Below are 16,781 nucleotides of genomic sequence, written 5' to 3' on the forward strand. Positions count from 1 at the left end.
TGAGGTTTTATAGCTCATAGTATTAAGTTCTGATTATTCTGGTGCCTTTTTTTATTTTTCTTTTTTCTAAATATCTGGTGCTTGATGCTTTTCATGAGGGGTAAGAAAAATGGTAAAAAATGAAGTGGGAACTTTTCTTACTAACAAACTTTTCTGTTTGAAAATTTATTGGGATAAATGGCAAATTAAAATTATTTTTTAAAAAAGCTGTTCCAGTTACACTTGAACTTTGTAGGGGTTTTGTTTGTTGGGGGGCAGGGGGGGGGGATTGGATTTTTTGTGTTGTTTTGTTTTGTTGTTTTTCTTCCCCCTTGTTGCAAAACATGTCTTATCTTGCCCTATTGTAAAACCATTTATTTTTTTCAGTATCCTCCCACGTGTCTGACATTTGAATTATTGCTTAGTGTAGCAGTGTCCCCTGCTGGTGTCAGCAGTCATGTCTTAGTTCATCCCCTGTCCCACGGGGAAATGCTTTCTGAGTTCACTTTGTCAAGCTCCCGTGTAGCTGCATTATGCTAATTCTGCCTAATAACACCTTAGTTTACTGTATGGCTGGCTTTTCAGGGAGGAGAGCATGGAGGTTAGTTCTTGGCTGCCATACATATTAAATGTCTTTTACATATTTCAAATTCATAAGAAAACTCTTTTTTTTTTTTTTTTTTTTTAATGTTACTTTTTATTTCTCCGCATGGAGGTGTAGAGTCCTTGTGCATGGGGCTCACACAGAGCTGCCTTTTGGTGAGCAGTTCTTAAAAGATGAAATGCAAATTCAGTTTGTTTAGGTCCTGGGGTGTATGCTAAGTTACTGGGAAACACACACATATATGTGCGTGTTTAAGTATAGCAGTTGTTTTGAAGAGCAGCTGATTCAGCTCATTGTAATGTCTTGCCAGCCACCTTGAGACCTGAGGTGTGCATTGCAGGAGGGAGAACTGTACTGCAGTTAAATCTGACCATGGCATTTTTCCAGGCCACAAGCAGTTGCTTAGCAGAGCTTTTGAGGAAGGTAATTAAAACATGCAGAATTTTAAGCTGTTAAAGCTTTGACTTCTTCTTGTGATGAGACTCTCCCACACAAACAAATGACTAACTTAAAACCAATCAAAAAGGTACCATTCTGCCATGTTGTCATGGATATGTTATCTTACAAGCTACTGTTTTGACAGACTTCAATGTGGAATCATGAGCAGTTACTTGAGTAAGATTTGCCCATCAAGCACATTTTTTGGCCAGCGTTTCAGTTCATCTTGTGCACTTTGTTTTAATTTGGTCTAATAACAAGCAATTAAACAAAAGAATAGATATGTCTGACAGAAAGTGCTGAATTGGCATTTCTGTTTCTCTGGAGAGCAAACATTAAACCAGAGTCTCTGTTCCCTCCACGTCTTTTACTCTGACATTACCCTGCCTGCACTCTTTTGTGCAGAACACATCTGTGTGTTACCTTGTGGAAGAAATGATGCTGCTAGTCTCTCAGAGGCTTCTCAGATGGTGTGTGAGAGTTCCCACAACAGCCATGTCATGTTTTTGTATAGCATGACCTGGTTTGATATGTCAGATGTCTATGTTGTGTTAGGAGCAGAGGATGTGAGAGCTTTTCGTTCACTGGGTGTAGGGATAACAATCTATTATAATCCTTTTCACAAGGAGGCTGTAAGTTCCCATTACAAACACCAGGGGCGTGCATCAAAAGTATTGTTCTAGTCAGTGGCTAGAACAGGGACTAGCATTTTGTGAGTAGCATAAGAAGAGGTTTAAAGCAGGGGAGGTGGTACTAATTTGCACAGCTGTTGAAATGCATATACTCCTTAGGTTGTTGGTCTCAACCTGGGCTTTAAAGAATCAAAGGAACCGCTAAACCTCTTGTGAGTGCACCATCTAGACATCTTTTTCCAAGCTCCTGCACATTTACATGCTCAAATGTGTCAGAACTGATTTTGGGGTGTCCTTTCCAGAGTGGACACATGCCAGCAGTTCGGGTGTGGGACGTGGCTGAGCGAACGCAGGTGGCGGAGCTCCAGGAGCACAAGTACGGTGTGGCCTGTGTGGCCTTCTCCCCCAGCTCCAAGTACATCGTGTCAGTGGGGTACCAGCATGACATGATTGTCAACGTGTGGTCATGGAAGGTAAGTTTTCTAGGAGGCTGGGTGGACCACACAGTGTTGCTAAATCAGAAAGAGCTTCCAGTCTGACTGTAAACTACTTCAGTTCCCTCTTGCTTTCTGTTTTAAATTCTGTAGTTATTGTTTGGTTTTTGACATTCATAAACACAGACAAATTTGGACAAGAGAGAAAGCTATGGTCCCTTAGGGAAGGTCTAAGTAATTTCCATGAAGGGATGTTCTTTATGCTTGGAAATGTGTTACATTTTTCTGTCCAGCCAGAAAAGCCTGAACTTTGAAACATTGCCAAACCATTGTGTTTTTTAAAGGCTTATTAAAAAAATAATTTAAGAGGTTAAGGAAGGAAACTCTCATCAGCCAGAGATTTCTTTTGTAGTGTAGTGGATGCTCTTGGCTTGTTTTGATTTTTTAATGTTAGAGTTTGTGATACTCTGATCCCATCCTTGATGGGTGAGGAGGGGAATATAGGGAATTCATAATAGGTGAAAGCTGATGAAAGTCGCTCTGCCTGTCACTGGATTGAGGAAACTCTTGGTAGAAACAAAGCCTGTGTCTTATCCTCTAGTAAACATTTAAGCATTTGGTTTTTTTGTAGATAAGGAAATAAACATTTCTTTTTAGTAGGCTAAGAGTCTTTTGTATTAATAGATGCTCCTGCTACCTCTTCAAGTATTGTAACCCTCTCTAAAAGAGATATGATTTAAGAAAAAAAAAATATCAATGCATCTATTAAATTTCACAGGATCATAGAAGCATAGAATGGTTTGGGTTGGAAGGGGACCTAAAAATTACCTAGTTCCAATTCCCCTGCCATGGGCAGGGATACTTTCCACTAGACCAGATGGAAACTGCATCACAGCTCTATCCAGTCTGGCTTTAAATATTTCTGAGGATGGGGCATCCACAACTTCTCTGGGCAGGCTGCTCCAGTGCCTCACCACCTTCACAGTAAAGAATTTCTTCCCAATAGCTAATCTAAATCTACCTTCTTTCAGTTTTAAACCATTATCCCTTGTCCTATCACTACACTTCCTGATGAAAAGTCCCTCCCCATGTTTCCTGTAGGCTTCCTTTAGGTACTCAGAGCCTCCTCTTCTCTTGCAGCTTCTAAGTCCATACTCATTTAGTATGTTGTTCTCTTCATCACATTTGCTGTAATTTAATCTTCATCACATGCACTGTAATTTAAGATCTCACTGTTATCTTCTGTGTGAGCTGAAGTTTGACATGGCTATTTTTTCATATAGCTAAATACTGTGTGCAGTAAAGGAACCTGAGTGTGTATGTCTGTGTTGAAAATTGAGTACTTAGCCTTGGATTATTTCTAGTTGTACAAATGAAAGTAGTGACTTGGACGGGGTCACAATGCATGGCATGTGTGAAACAGTACAAGTAGTTTTGCTTTCCCTTGCTTATCCAGGTTTTTCTGTTGACTGTATAATTGTGGCCATGAGAACTTTTGAGGTAAGGACTGTCTGACTCTTCCCTGCTGAAGAGCACACTTTAAGCTATGCTCCTGACTATGATGGGAGCTCTAGCTGGCCTTTACTTTGTAGGCCAGACACCAAAACTAGTGATGCTTTACCTGACCAAAGTCGATAAAGACTGAAAATTCAGATCTCCTGAAGCATTTTCCTTTACTTTTAACCGCAACCCTTCTATCCTCTGTGCTGCTGCTTTGATTTCCCCATTTCATCTGACTGATAGACCTAGTCATTTGACTGTGATGGAAAAGTCATGTTGTCTGTAGGAAAATTCATATTGTCTGTGGGAATCACTTGATTCCCTAATAAATACCACAGCAATGATCCAAATGTTGAGGTCTGCAAGGGTCCTGAGCTTTTTTCTGTGCACTGTCTTGAAGTTATAATTGCTGCCTTTCCTTCATTCTGGGTTGGGGGATGATGCAGCAGGCTAGACTCCCCTTGTGTTGGTTTCTTCAGTTCTGCCAGCACACAGTCCAGCAGGGGCACTTGGTTTGTGTGCTGAGGGCATTGTGTCTGGAAGACTGGGAGCAGCTGAATCCCTGAAAGGAAGGGTAAAGGAAACACAGCAAGAATGAAAAGGGATGCACTGTTGTCAGCCATGTGCTGCATGCTTGCAAGCCCACAACAGACAAAGCAGAAAACCTTTTTATTCTCACTTGTAACTGGGGAAAGGCAGGGAGAGGAAAATTGAGCAGTGGCGCTGCGTGGTGCTGCTATCTGACCACTCTGCTTGAGCAGTGTCCATCCTGTTTTCTGTCCCTGAGTCTTCTTCCTCCTTTCCCAAACTTTGACATTTTTAGGTGCATGTTTGATGTATAACAGATTTTGCTTTTTCTCTTCCAGTACAGGGCTGGTCTTTGTGTATTTTGAGTCTGTTGATATAGTATAATGTGTTTCAAGAGAAGGAAGAACTTTGGAAGAACCAGTAGAGTTTTCTCTGTGAAAAATACCAGTTCCTCATCTTGAGTCCAATGCCCTCATTGCTGCCTGGGGGCGGGGGAGTTCTTCCTTGTGTGGGCCTACATCTGCATTTGCTGTTTAGGAAGGGAAATGGGTTTGCTCTGAGCTCCTGGTGATTATGGAACCCACATGTTTGTCATGGCTCAGATACCAAGTTCCTGCAGGCACTAGTGCCTGCTGATTTTTTTCTTGATCATAATTAATGTGGAAGAGGAATTGAATATAAATGTGAATTATACTGTCTGCCAAATCAATGTTCCCAGCTAGTGCTGGGGAGGTTGTATATGGAGGTGAATGGGGAATAGTTTGGGTTTAATCTTTTCCCTGCTGCACTGCTTGTACTGGATATGTGCCTGTTATTGAAATTAGTTTCCTTTGCTTCTAAGCCAAGAAATTAACCAATCTAAACAATTGTGTTTCCAGAAAAACATTGTAGTGGCAGCCAACAAAGTCTCAAGTAAAGTGACAGCAGTGTCATTCTCAGAGGACTGCAGTTACTTTGTCACTGCTGGAAATCGACATATCAAGTTCTGGTACCTGGATGACAGCAAAACCTCCAAGGTGAGAGAAAATGCATCAAGTCCAACCTGTAAACAGGCATTTCTGTCTTAGAGCAGGGTGGATTTTGCCCCAGTAAGCTATGGGAAGTGGAAATTTTTAAATTTTTCTGGGATGTGAGAGTAGCCTTCCACCCCTGGCTGTCAAGCCTCATGGGCTGGTAGCACCAAAAGCTTGTCTTATCTTGCACTGATGTGGGGATGTCACTCCTGGAGTTGCATTGCAGCATGTTTGTTCTTCAGTAGTCACATATACTGAAAAACAAATAAGCTAGAAAAGAGCTTCAGTCATCTAACTCCTTGGAGCACAGAGGTAGAGAGAGCTCTTTGACATTGGTATGAGCATCTCAAAAGGTTGTGAGTGTAATTTTGAAGTATCAGCCAAAGTGTTTAAACTTTTCACTGTTGTGTTATTCTCTTGGAGGCAGAATCCACCTATGGTAATTTTTCGGTGTGCTCATGAACAGTTGTAAACATGAACAGCAAGTAAAACCTATCCTTGTAGGCTGTTTACAGTTCTTTCTTTGAATCACTTCAGCACTCAGGGGTTGTTGTTCTAAAAAATCACTGCCTGAAGTACCTTGCTGTGTTTGTAGCAAACTCTTTTCTTTTGGTAGGTAAATGCCACAGTCCCCTTGCTGGGCCGCTCAGGATTGCTTGGAGAACTGAGGAACAACTTCTTTGCGGACGTGGCTTGTGGAAGGGGCAAAAAAGCTGACAGCACTTTCTGTATCACATCCTCAGGCCTGCTCTGTGAATTCAATGAAAAAAGGCTGCTAGACAAGTGGGTGGAGCTGAGGGTGAGTTTTGCATCCTCCTATTCTGCTCAAGTAGAGCAGGAACAACAAATCATAGGGACACTCAGAGGTACAGGCTGACCACAAGCAGTGAAAATAATTGTGCCTCTGCAAACCTGTTATTTACTCTAGAAGGCTGGTCAAAAATAGTGTTATTACATGGCACAGGGATTTTACTGATCGTTGAGGCTCTTTCATTCTCACACCTCAGCATTAGAGTGACTGCTCTACTGGCAAAGCAATGCCCTTATGACAACTCCTGTATGGTGCCTCTTGGCTTGGTTAGAGCAAGTAGGTGTTTTAGAAGGATTCTGCTTTCTATCCACTCTGCAGTGTCTTTACTTGGCTTATGCATCTCAAATGCAGGTTCCCAAGGTGCTAGTTGATTTGGCTATTCTAAACCACCAGGCTGGCCCATAGTTAAGAATTTGATCACATTTGTTTTCCTTTCAATTTAATGTAACATGCCTACCTGCAAGGATCCAATCTACTAAAATCAAGGGGAAAAGTCTGTCCACGCTTTTACTCAAGTGAAATGCCTCTTCTTTTCTTTCCTTTCCTTTCCTCTCTAAAATCTGCCTTTCACTCTCGCTCAGAATACAGACAGCTTCACAGTAAGTTGAAAAAACTTTTTGCATTGAACTCATCCCCTTTTCACCTCACTCCATTTTGTGCCATTTTCAGCCATTTGTACAGATCCCCAAGGTAGGGGAAGAAAATCCATTTTGTTCTGTTTCTTATCCCTCCTGACAAGTAATGTGTTGATGTGCTAGTACAGGGTGAAGTGCTGCTTGCCTGTCAGTCCTGTTGAATGTCACAGAAATAAAAGCAATGTTCAGAGCAGGACTCAGCTGGAGCAAATGGGTAGCTCTGCTGGCCTCCCTTCCTAGTGGGTGGTAGAGAAACTGGGCTTTTTTCAAACTATTTGGGATCTGCAGTGGACCTTGGCTGGAAAGTTCTTCAGAAAGGAAAAATGGATTTTTAGGCTTTTACTTATTCCCAGGGCTCAACTTCACTACAGCTCTTCTGATCATGACTCCTTTGTCTGTCAATTTGCTGTTCTCCCTGACGTGTCTGGTGACCTTTGATGTGAGAGCACATTTCTTATTTGCTGTCTCATCTGCTGTGTCCTCCTCAGACCACTGTGGCAAACTGCATCTCTGTGAACCATGACTACATCTTCTGTGGCTGCGCTGACGGCACTGTGCGGATTTTTAACCCTCTGAACCTTCACTTTGTCACTACTCTGCCGAAGCCACACTTCCTGGGAACTGACATCGCAAGTGTGACTGAGGCCAGGTACTGTGGAGAAGGGTGGAAGGGAGCAATGGAGGCTTGTGGGGATTAGAATTGTTCTCCAGAGCTTTGCCATCTGGAGCATGCTCTTTTTGTGGATTAAAATTGGCAGCCTGTTGCAGATCTCTCTGAGCTGTTGCAGGCTTCCCCTGTATGACTGGATTACAGTTGGATGGCAAGGAGAAAGACTTCTGCCATGGGACTTTGAGGCTTCTTTTGGGACTTTGGTTGTTCAAGAGACGGGTCTTCCTGGCCAGCTACTCTCTCTACATACAGATACCATTGTTCATCTCAACAGCACCTTATGGAGAATCTGAGTTCTCCTGTTTGAGCATTGCCCCAACTCCTAGAGAGCCCAAGTTAACCAGGCTGTTGTTCTCTTTGTGCAGCCGTCTTTTCTCTGGTGTGGCTGATGCGAAGTATCCAGACACGATTGCCTTGACCTTTGACCCCACCAACCAGTGGCTTTCCTGTGTATACAATGACCACAGCTTGTATGTGTGGGATGTCAAAGATCCGAAGAAAGTGGGCAAGGTGTACTCTGCTTTGTATCACTCTTCCTGTGTGTGGAACATTGAGGTATGTTGTCTGCAGACACAGGTGTTGCAGCTGAGAAAGTCATCAGACAAGCTGTCAAATTTGAGTGCAAAAGCTGACTGTAGAGGAAATTGACTCATATTTTCATCTGTGGTTACTGTGTTTGCTGCTGGGCTGGGAACAATTCTTTGGCTGCACTGCAATGGCTGACCAAATGTGTCATGCTACTGGGGAAAAAAAAATCTCACAATTAAAAGGTGAGAGGTGGGAGAAGGAGAAGAATTGAACAAACCTGAATACAGATCATCATTTTAGAAAACACACAAAAGTTTATTGCTGACCTCAAAAAACTGTTTGAGATCTGTGGTGAGCAATTGCTTCAAAGTCAAAAACATGAAATAAGTGATAAAATCTGAACTCTGGTCCTTCTTAACATATTCATCTGAACATGTGGAAATAGTTCTCAAGTGTCTGTCATCTTGCAGTCTGTCTAGTTGGCTTTCCCTCAGAGGGAAGAAAAGGAAGTATAGGAAACAATGGAGTTGTTAATATGTTGAAATATGTCTATCAGTGGTCAGGAGAGGGGAAAGTGGAAAGGAAGTGGGAAGAGGTTAAGAACTCTGTTTTTATTTATTAATTGCATCTCACCCTTTCCTTCTGAATTATAAACTGACAGTAGTAGATGAAAGTTGCAAACAGTGCAAGGTGGTTATTGCATGGCCATTGTTTGGGATTTGAGGTGCTCTCTTTGAACTATTAGAAACAAAAGATACTGGTTTGTTGCATGCTTTTTAAGGAGGCTTTCTGTGATGAAAGAAGCTCAGTGAACATTTGTTTGAAGTCAGTATGAAGTACTGGTCTGCAAATAAGTTTTTGTCAGAACTGTCTGGCTTCCACCTTTAGAAAACAGAGAGGACAACACCCCTTTTGTCTCATTTTGTTTTGAACCTTGCTACCAGTGTCTAGGGTGCCAGATGCCAGGCAGTATTATTCAAGGGTTGATTTTACTTGCCCATAGATGTACCCAGAGGTGAAGGACAACAATCAGCCCTGCCTCCCCCCTGGTTCTTTCATCACCTGCTCCTCTGACAACACCATTCGTCTGTGGAACACTGAAAGCTCAAACATCCACGGCACAGCCCTGCACCGCAACATCCTCAGCAATGTAAGATCCTAGGTTTGGATCACCTCCTTGTCCTTGAGGTTGCTCTTCTTCACACACAGATTCCCAATTTAAGGCCCAAATTTCTTCGTATCTCCAAGTCAACACAGGTTTCTGTAAATTGAGCACAAATCTGGTTAAATGTATGAACCTGAAGAAACATAAAAGGACTACTGGGTGGAAGGACATGTTGTCTGAAATGGTCCTAGAGACTATTACTGTTTTCATAAACCACCCAAAGATTCATCAAGCTTAATCTCTTCCATAAAGGCCATATGTTTCAGGAGAGCTGGTTCTCTTTTTCTGCATCTCTGTGATGTGTAACCACTTCTAAGATTTGTTTGGAAAAAGTGCATTAAATGAAGTAGAGATTTGGGAAATTGAATGAAAAAGTTTGCACTCACTTCATCTATAAAAGAGGGAGGCTAATCATACAGAGCAGTGATTACATATGGACACTTGCTTCTGTTCTCATCTGAGTTAGAAGACCTCTGGACGCAGCAGTCCTGACCTCAGGAATCAGGTGGAAAAAATTCTTGCTTTTTCTGTCAGTATTCAGACTGCTGATTTAGATAATCCCTAGAAGCCTTTCCTATTCCTGCTGTGTGTCCTAATATGTTGTAATCATTAATCCCAGAATTTGTCAATAGTGAAGGAGATGCTGTTAGTTTCTAGGTTGAATCTTTTGAAGCGGGTGATTGTGAGGCACAGCTGTGAAACTTTCATCCTACAATCTGAAGGGGCTTAGTGCTTGCTCCTAACTAAAAAGTCCTACTGATTACAGCATTGTTGCCAATAAAATGTTTATGTTGGCTAGGAGCTTAGTTTCTGAGACAGATGTTTTGCTTTAATATTTTGTAATTAATAAATATTTCTGGGTGTATTGTGTCTCCAGGACTTGATGAAAATCATCTATGTAGATGACAACACTCAGGTACTTCTGGACACTGATTACAACTCAGCAGGAAGTGCAGACAAAGCTGATGCACAAGTGCTAGATACGAAGGTGGGGATACGAACTGTCTGTGTGAGTCCCAGTGGGGAGCACTTGGCCTCTGGGGACAGGATCGGCACTCTCAGGTAATCCCATAAAGCTTCTTATGCAGACTGCTCAGGCATGAGAAAATAACCATGCCTTGCTAATTTTATTAAACATACTGAAATGAGCCATGTTATATCCTAGAATATATGAGTTGCAGTCTCTGAAGGAAATGCTGAAAGTGGAAGCCCATGACTCTGAGATCCTATGTCTGGAATACTCCAAACCTGACACAGGTAAATGGAATTGGGCTGCTTCCCCTTTGCCTATGAATGTCATTTTGAGCAAGTCAGAATGTCCAACTGTGGTATGTTAGAATTGTCATGCTGAACCACTTCTGGATTTCAGAGCAGGCTTCAAGTGTTCAGCCAGGAGAGCCAGGCTTTTAGAAAGTCTTCTTTCTCTTACTTTTTCTTGGATGATTGTATGTTGAGATTGCAGTTTGTTCTGTTTATTATTATAATAATGTGAAATTCAAGTGTGTTGCTTTGTGTCCATATATGCACTTAGCTACAGTATGATGTTTTGTCTCTACGATGGCTTGGGAAGCTATTTTAAAAATTACTTTTTAAGTCATGATCTTGCAGTCTTTTTCAATTTCTGATTCAGGTTTAAAGCTCTTAGCCTCAGCCAGTCGGGATAGATTGATTCATGTCTTGGATGCTGGGAAAGACTATAGCCTGCAGCAAACCCTGGATGAACATTCTTCTTCCATCACTGCAGTGAAGTTTGCAGGTAGCAAATCATGGCCTCGCAATCAAAACTGGATTTGAGCACTGCTCTTGTCCCCTTGTGGCTGTAATTTTATCTACTTGAATACTGGACTAAGTCAATCTGAAGTTGCAGCTGGGTCATTTGGTCATCTTTTTCAGTTGCAGTCTTAACAGAAGATGATACTTGTCTTCTTTTCTGATTTTGCTTTCATTTCCTCTCCTTCCTCCCTCTTAAGAAAACCTCTTCTCAACATTTCTTTGGAAAACTGTTTTTTGTAATGATTTACTTCCTCTAACTGATCTCAGAGAGAACTAATGTAGGAGAACTCTGAGCAGTAATTGTCCAAAAAAAAAAAATCCCAAAACACACCAAAAAAGAAGTCTTGGGTAAAGTAAATTTGTGATTGTAAGCCACTGTAAGGCTTTGCATTCCTGGTAATGGAGCTCATTTTATCCTCAGCACTCAGTTGCTACCAATAGTCAGACACCATAGTAGTCAGGGGACAGTAGTCTGTCAGGGGAAGTGAATAGCCAAGGGTGACAGGAAGACAGGCAAAGGTAGTGGCCTTTTCCACTGGCTGTGGGAAAGTACTGCAGGATATGAATAGGAACACATCAAGTCTAGATACAGCCAGTAGTCCAGGTCACCAGACAAATCCATAGTGATAAGACCATGGATTCAAGCAATTCAATGTCTTCATCAGTGTGGAGTGGTCAGGGTCAGCTATAGGTCAATGCCTGCCAGGCATTGCCTAGCAAGGCCACATGGAGTTGAGATCAGGAAGGTGGGTCCATGGGTTCGGTCAGGCTTTGGGTCAGTAGGGTGCATGTCCAGGCACAGGTGTGGCTGCAATGCTGCAGCAGTGTAACTCAGTTGGGGCTCCAGGATGAGAATCTCAGCTTGAAAACTGTTCCTGAGTGGAAGGACTTGTTGAAGATTCATAGCAGGGGCTCCCTAAAGCAACTGTGTGGCTTTTCCAATTTTTTTTTTTCTGGAGGAGTTCCAAGGCCAGCAATAATTTCTCTGACATATCCGTTTTATCAGTGAGCTGGCCTTGAATGCAGCCAGCTGAACTCCCAGGAGATGAGGGAAGTGGGCTCAAGGCCTGGCAGCTAAGGCCTTTTTGCTGGTCTATGGGCCAAGTGCTGGCATGCTCTAAGTGAGTGCAGTTCAAGGACCTGTGTGATATTGGATGCATTGTCATTACTTGGAGTTTTATCAGGTGTTGCTTTACTGCTTGACTATGGAAGAGTCCTAAGGGAAGAAGGGAAGCCTGACCCTGCAGTAAGAAAGGGCAGCAAGAAAGATGTGTCCAGCTCTAAGGTCTGAAAAGTGCCTATTGCCTGTTTTCAGCTTCTACTGAGTGTGAATGTGCCATATTGCCACAGAGTGCTGTGGCACACAGAGATATGAGCATATTGGTGAGGAAGACAGAATTACATCCTAATCTGTTCTGAAAAGCCTCTGTGTTTGGAGCCTCATGATCTCTGAGCATGAAAGATAAATGCTGTCCCTGAGAAGGGGCTTCTGTTTTGCTGCTTGGGGAAGAGTCAGTCTTAGCTAATCAGGACTGGAATAAATGAGCAGTGGTATAAATTGAAACATTTCCACCACCTTGTATATGTGTTTATCTTTTGTCTCCTGCGTTTTTAATCCAGCAAATGATGGGAAAGTGCGAATGATAAGCTGTGGTGCAGACAAGAGCATCTATTTCCGCACTGCGCAGAAGGTAACCTTATCACAGCTTTTTGTACACTTCTAATTTATAATCTCTCCACAAAGAAGTTACTTCAAAGAATAATATCAGAGTTTCTGTATGAGCTTGTTGCTGTTTCAGCCTCAGTGCCTCCCACTGACTCAATAGAGAGATTACATTCAGACAACTAGTTCTGTGAAGCATTCAACTACTCCCAGCCTGACCTCTTACAGCAGAAATAGAGAACTATTAGGATATCTGTTTTTCTTTCACCACCAGAGCTATTGAGAAAACTGGTGAAAGAGTATGGGCTGAAAGGAGGTTTCTTGTGCCTCCAGTCCCATCTGCTCCCAGCAGCTCCCTGGGAAGGATAGTTTTGTGCTGGCTGTGTGAGAAGAATCATCTGTATTTACTTGCTTTTAACAATGGATTAACTACTTGATCTTGACACAGTTGTTATCCATATGTTTAGACAGGAGAAGGGGTCCAGTTTACCCGAACACATCACATTGTAAGGAAGACCACACTTTATGACATGGATGTAGACCCCAGCTGGAAATATGCAGCTATTGGATGCCAGGATCGTAACATCAGGTCAGTTTTCTTCTCAACTTGAAAATATTTTTCCAGTCATAAACGAAGCAGCCTCATCTCCATCATTATTCCTCTAAGTTCTTTGATTCAGCATTTTCAGACAGACCTGAGACACTCTGAGTTTGAACTCTGCCTTTCCCCTCTCTGATGAAAAGCTGTGTATATGTGCAATTCCCATGGGATTTGTGGCCTCTCACTGAGTTGCTCTGCAGATCAAAGATTTTCTACGGGGAGAGCAAGTGTGCCTTCTTTGGCACATCATTGAACTGTGGGGCAAGAACTGCTGCACTGTGGTAATTTTTGGTTTTGAAGGTACTTGGTGAAAAGCTGCAAGGTCCTGTGGAATACCTGGGACTTATGGAACCTAAAACTGAACTAGATGTGACTGTCACTGAACAAGTGGAGTCCATTCTCTTCTCTAGTTTTATCCATTTCTCCAGTCTATCTGCTTGAAAGCAAAGGAATCTCTCTGTAGTTGTGTATCTCCTCCTATTGTAGCTATGTGAGATGTTAAGAGTTTTTGTCATAGCTAAATATTACTACTAGATGTAATTTGGTTTTGTATTCTAACATAGTGTCTTGCTTTCTTAATCCTTTGTTCTAATATGAAGGAGCCCAGGTATTTTTACAGTAGTGAGGACTGATTGATTATTGGCTTGAGAATAAATCCTCAATTTTAATTCAGATAATCTACCTTTGCATTTCTTTTGAGGTTGTTTCTTGAACCATTTAAATGATTGATGATAATACTTCATGGAGATAATTTCTCCACTTCCTGTAGTTTAGCCATATTTCTTGTATTTTATGTGGAATGAGAAATGGGGAGAAAAGGATCCTGGTGACCACAGCCCCAGTGTAGTTGGCACAATGAGCCATGTTAATTTATGTCATCCCCTCAGGGTTTTCAACATAAGCAGTGGGAAGCAGAAGAAGCTTTACAAGGGATCCCAAGGTGAAGATGGCACCCTTATCAAAGTAAGCTGTTTTATTTTCTTTCATTTTCAGGTTTTTCAGCATTTCTGAATGCAGCTCAGGGACAAGAAAATTAAATACAAATCTGAGTACAGTGATTTCTTTTTTATTTATTTTTTTTTTCTTGCTACATACTTTGTTCTTTACCCTGCTGCTGCTTCCTCCTACTTCCACCCTTAAGGGCTGGTAATGTATTTGGGTTTCATCATGCTAAAACAGGAAAAGAGTCAATGAATGCTGAAGCTGATCTTTGATTTTTCTCTCTGTCCTGTTTTTGAAGTGAGTCACAGGACTGTGCTGTAAAACCAAATAGAACTGCACCAGTATCTGTCAGGAGATGATTTAATCCATTTAATTTAATCCTTTACTTTCTACTCCAGAGAACTCATTCTGGTTTTCTTGATTGGTTTTGTTAGGCTTTTTAAAGTGGAAATACCTGTTGATCAGTGTTGGTGAAGTGGATTTCAGAGGGAAAATAGAAGGGAAACTCTTTGAGTTGATAAAATTAAATAGTATTGGTCCCGAAAGCCTGGGTCTTGGAATTCTGGACAAACATGGTACTGCTTAGAGAGAGTCTGTTGAAGTTTCCCACCTGCTGAGTGCATCCAGGCCTTGAGCCAGGGGAGCACAGCTGCTTCTGCCATTATCCAGGGCTTACCTTGGTAAATCAGGTGTGTTCAAGATTCACAGTGCAGTGGAAGAACTGCATTCTTGTCTATAAAGGGGGAAAGCCAGCTGACAAAATCAAAATATCTCTCAAGTTGCCAAACAAGCTTATTCATTGTATTTTTTTTCACTGATAATTTTCTGCTGCTGCATGGGCCAGCAGTATTATTATTAGGGACTGGAAGGAATGTCGTATGAGGAGCAGCTGAGCATTTAGGGCTTATCTAGTTTGGGGAGGAAGAGGCTGAAGGGTGACTACTTTGCTCTCTACAGCTTCTTGAGGAGAGGACACACAGGGGGAGGTGCTGAGTGCTTCTCCCTGGGATCTGGTGACAGGATATATGGGAATGATTCAAACCAGGGACTTTAGGAAGCATTTCTTTACTGAGAAATTGTTAATCAAGCACTGGAACAAGAGTCCTGGAGAGGTGGTCGATATTCCAAGCCTGACAGTGTGGAAGATGCATTTGATCAATGCACTTAATAACAAACTTTAAATGTACGGCCCTTATGGAAGAGACAGGTTGGTGAATCTTTGGTCAACTCTGAATTGGTCAGGCAGGAGTAGATGATACTTGTAGTTCCCTTCTAGCTGAAACCATTGATGGGTGTAAATAACTGGGTATAAAGGGGGGGGGATCAAACAGTTTTGTTCAGTGTCAGCTCTTCTGTTTTTCAGAGAAAGATAACTTCTTTCTCTTTGCCTATTATAATTTGTACAAAATTTTTGTATGCCAGAGCAAAGAATGAAAAATTGATGCTACACTTTAAATGGCTGATAAGCTTAGGTGCTTGATTAGATTTTTCTCAGACAAAAAAACATGAAATGTTCTGGGAGCTGGATTTTTTGTTTTTGATATCCTTTATGTTTTTCTGTGGTTTTTTTTTTTTTAATGTGTTTCTCAAGTGGGGAATCTCAATTACTTTTACTGTTGCTTTGCTCATTTTTAAGGCAATTATGTAACCAAGGGATTATGGTTGTCTCAGGAATTTAAACTTTCTTGGTGTGTTATTCTGAGATCATAATACACATTGCAGTTTAATGAGCGAAACTCAAACAGTGACACTGGAAGCAAACATCAACAAAATAAATATAACAGACCAAAGGAGCTTTAACAAGAGCCATAACAAACCAAAAGAATTACCATTACTGAAATACCATGTCTCCCTTGAAGAACACAGTTTATCCTCTCAGTTCCTTAAAATTCTATAAAGGACAGAGCAGGGCATTTGGTGACAGTAACTGTATTTGCTGTGTAGTGATGCTTTAGACCTGATGAGGCATTTGCAGGGGATTTTATATTTGATCCAAGATAAAGCAACAAATAGGTGGATATGAAGAAACAAACAACAAACAAAATACCTGAAAAATGAATTGCAAATATTGGAGATGTGACAGCATCATTATAAAAGAGTTTCTTGGCAGTGTTGAGTTCTTTTTTGCTTTCACTCCTGAAGACTTGAATCCTTTAATATTTCACTTAACTTTGTCAGTTCTAATTTTATTTTTTTTTTTTTTTAAATCTTAATGTAGAAGAAAGCAAGACCCCAATGGTTAAAATAAAGTAATAAAGTAGGGGAGAAATAGAAATCTGTCCATTGGTGGCAATACCTTCACAGTCATGAAGGCATTTAATTTAAGTGCCTTCAGTCTCTGATTAGGTTGGAGATAGTCTTAAAAGTCTAGTGAGGTTAGAGGTTTCTCCTGGGATACTGGATAGGTTGGTACTCAGTTGGACTCCTGTGGGGGCTACTTGCATTTTATTGTGACCGTCTTGGGTATTCTGGACTATTTTTATGTAGTTTGAAGGTAGTTTCTCACTAGATATTTGCATTCCTCTGGCCTCCTAAACCAGGTGCAAACAGATCCTTCTGGTCTTTATATTGCAACCAGTTGTTCTGACAAGAACCTCTCCATCTTTGATTTCTATTCTGGCGAGTGTGTTGCAACCATGTATGGACACTCAGGTAAGGCTTATAAACTTCTGGAAATTATTTTTTTTCTGCTGATGACTATATAGTAGGGTCTGATACTAGTCAAAGCTTTCTGAAGATTTCTCCCCACCAAAGTTTACCTAATGGGTATTTTTTAATACATTGTAGTTGGGTGAAGTTGTAATATTTTATTACAAGTTTATTATTTTATTACAAGTTTATTACCTGTCAAGCCATGTATTTATT

General features: G+C 41.3%; 1 protein-coding gene across 7 annotated transcripts in view; it reads left to right on the forward strand.

The window, feature by feature from the left end:
- The window catches only part of MAPKBP1 (mitogen-activated protein kinase binding protein 1), a 100,567-nt gene that overhangs the window by 54,908 nt on the left and 28,878 nt on the right, over positions 1-16,781 (forward strand). For 6 of the 7 annotated variants that reach the window (XM_031505018.3, XM_021533486.3, XM_085580302.1 and 3 more), the window contains exons 6-19: positions 1,956-2,126; positions 4,994-5,131; positions 5,745-5,927; positions 6,521-6,538; positions 7,063-7,223; positions 7,610-7,799; positions 8,776-8,922; positions 9,815-9,999; positions 10,103-10,194; positions 10,568-10,693; positions 12,331-12,401; positions 12,841-12,962; positions 13,862-13,937; positions 16,457-16,568. In XM_031505018.3, coding sequence (XP_031360878.2) covers positions 1,956-2,126; positions 4,994-5,131; positions 5,745-5,927; positions 6,521-6,538; positions 7,063-7,223; positions 7,610-7,799; positions 8,776-8,922; positions 9,815-9,999; positions 10,103-10,194; positions 10,568-10,693; positions 12,331-12,401; positions 12,841-12,962; positions 13,862-13,937; positions 16,457-16,568 — 1,792 coding nt within the window. The remainder of the gene's footprint in view (positions 1-1,955; positions 2,127-4,993; positions 5,132-5,744; positions 5,928-6,520; positions 6,539-7,062; positions 7,224-7,609; positions 7,800-8,775; positions 8,923-9,814; positions 10,000-10,102; positions 10,195-10,567; positions 10,694-12,330; positions 12,402-12,840; positions 12,963-13,861; positions 13,938-16,456; positions 16,569-16,781) is intronic. The other variant, XM_031505021.3, reaches the window with a different exon arrangement.

This window comes from Lonchura striata, chromosome 5 (assembly GCF_050655825.1).
Source record: "Lonchura striata isolate lonStrDom1 chromosome 5, ASM5065582v1, whole genome shotgun sequence".
Lineage (NCBI taxonomy): Eukaryota > Metazoa > Chordata > Aves > Passeriformes > Estrildidae > Lonchura > Lonchura striata.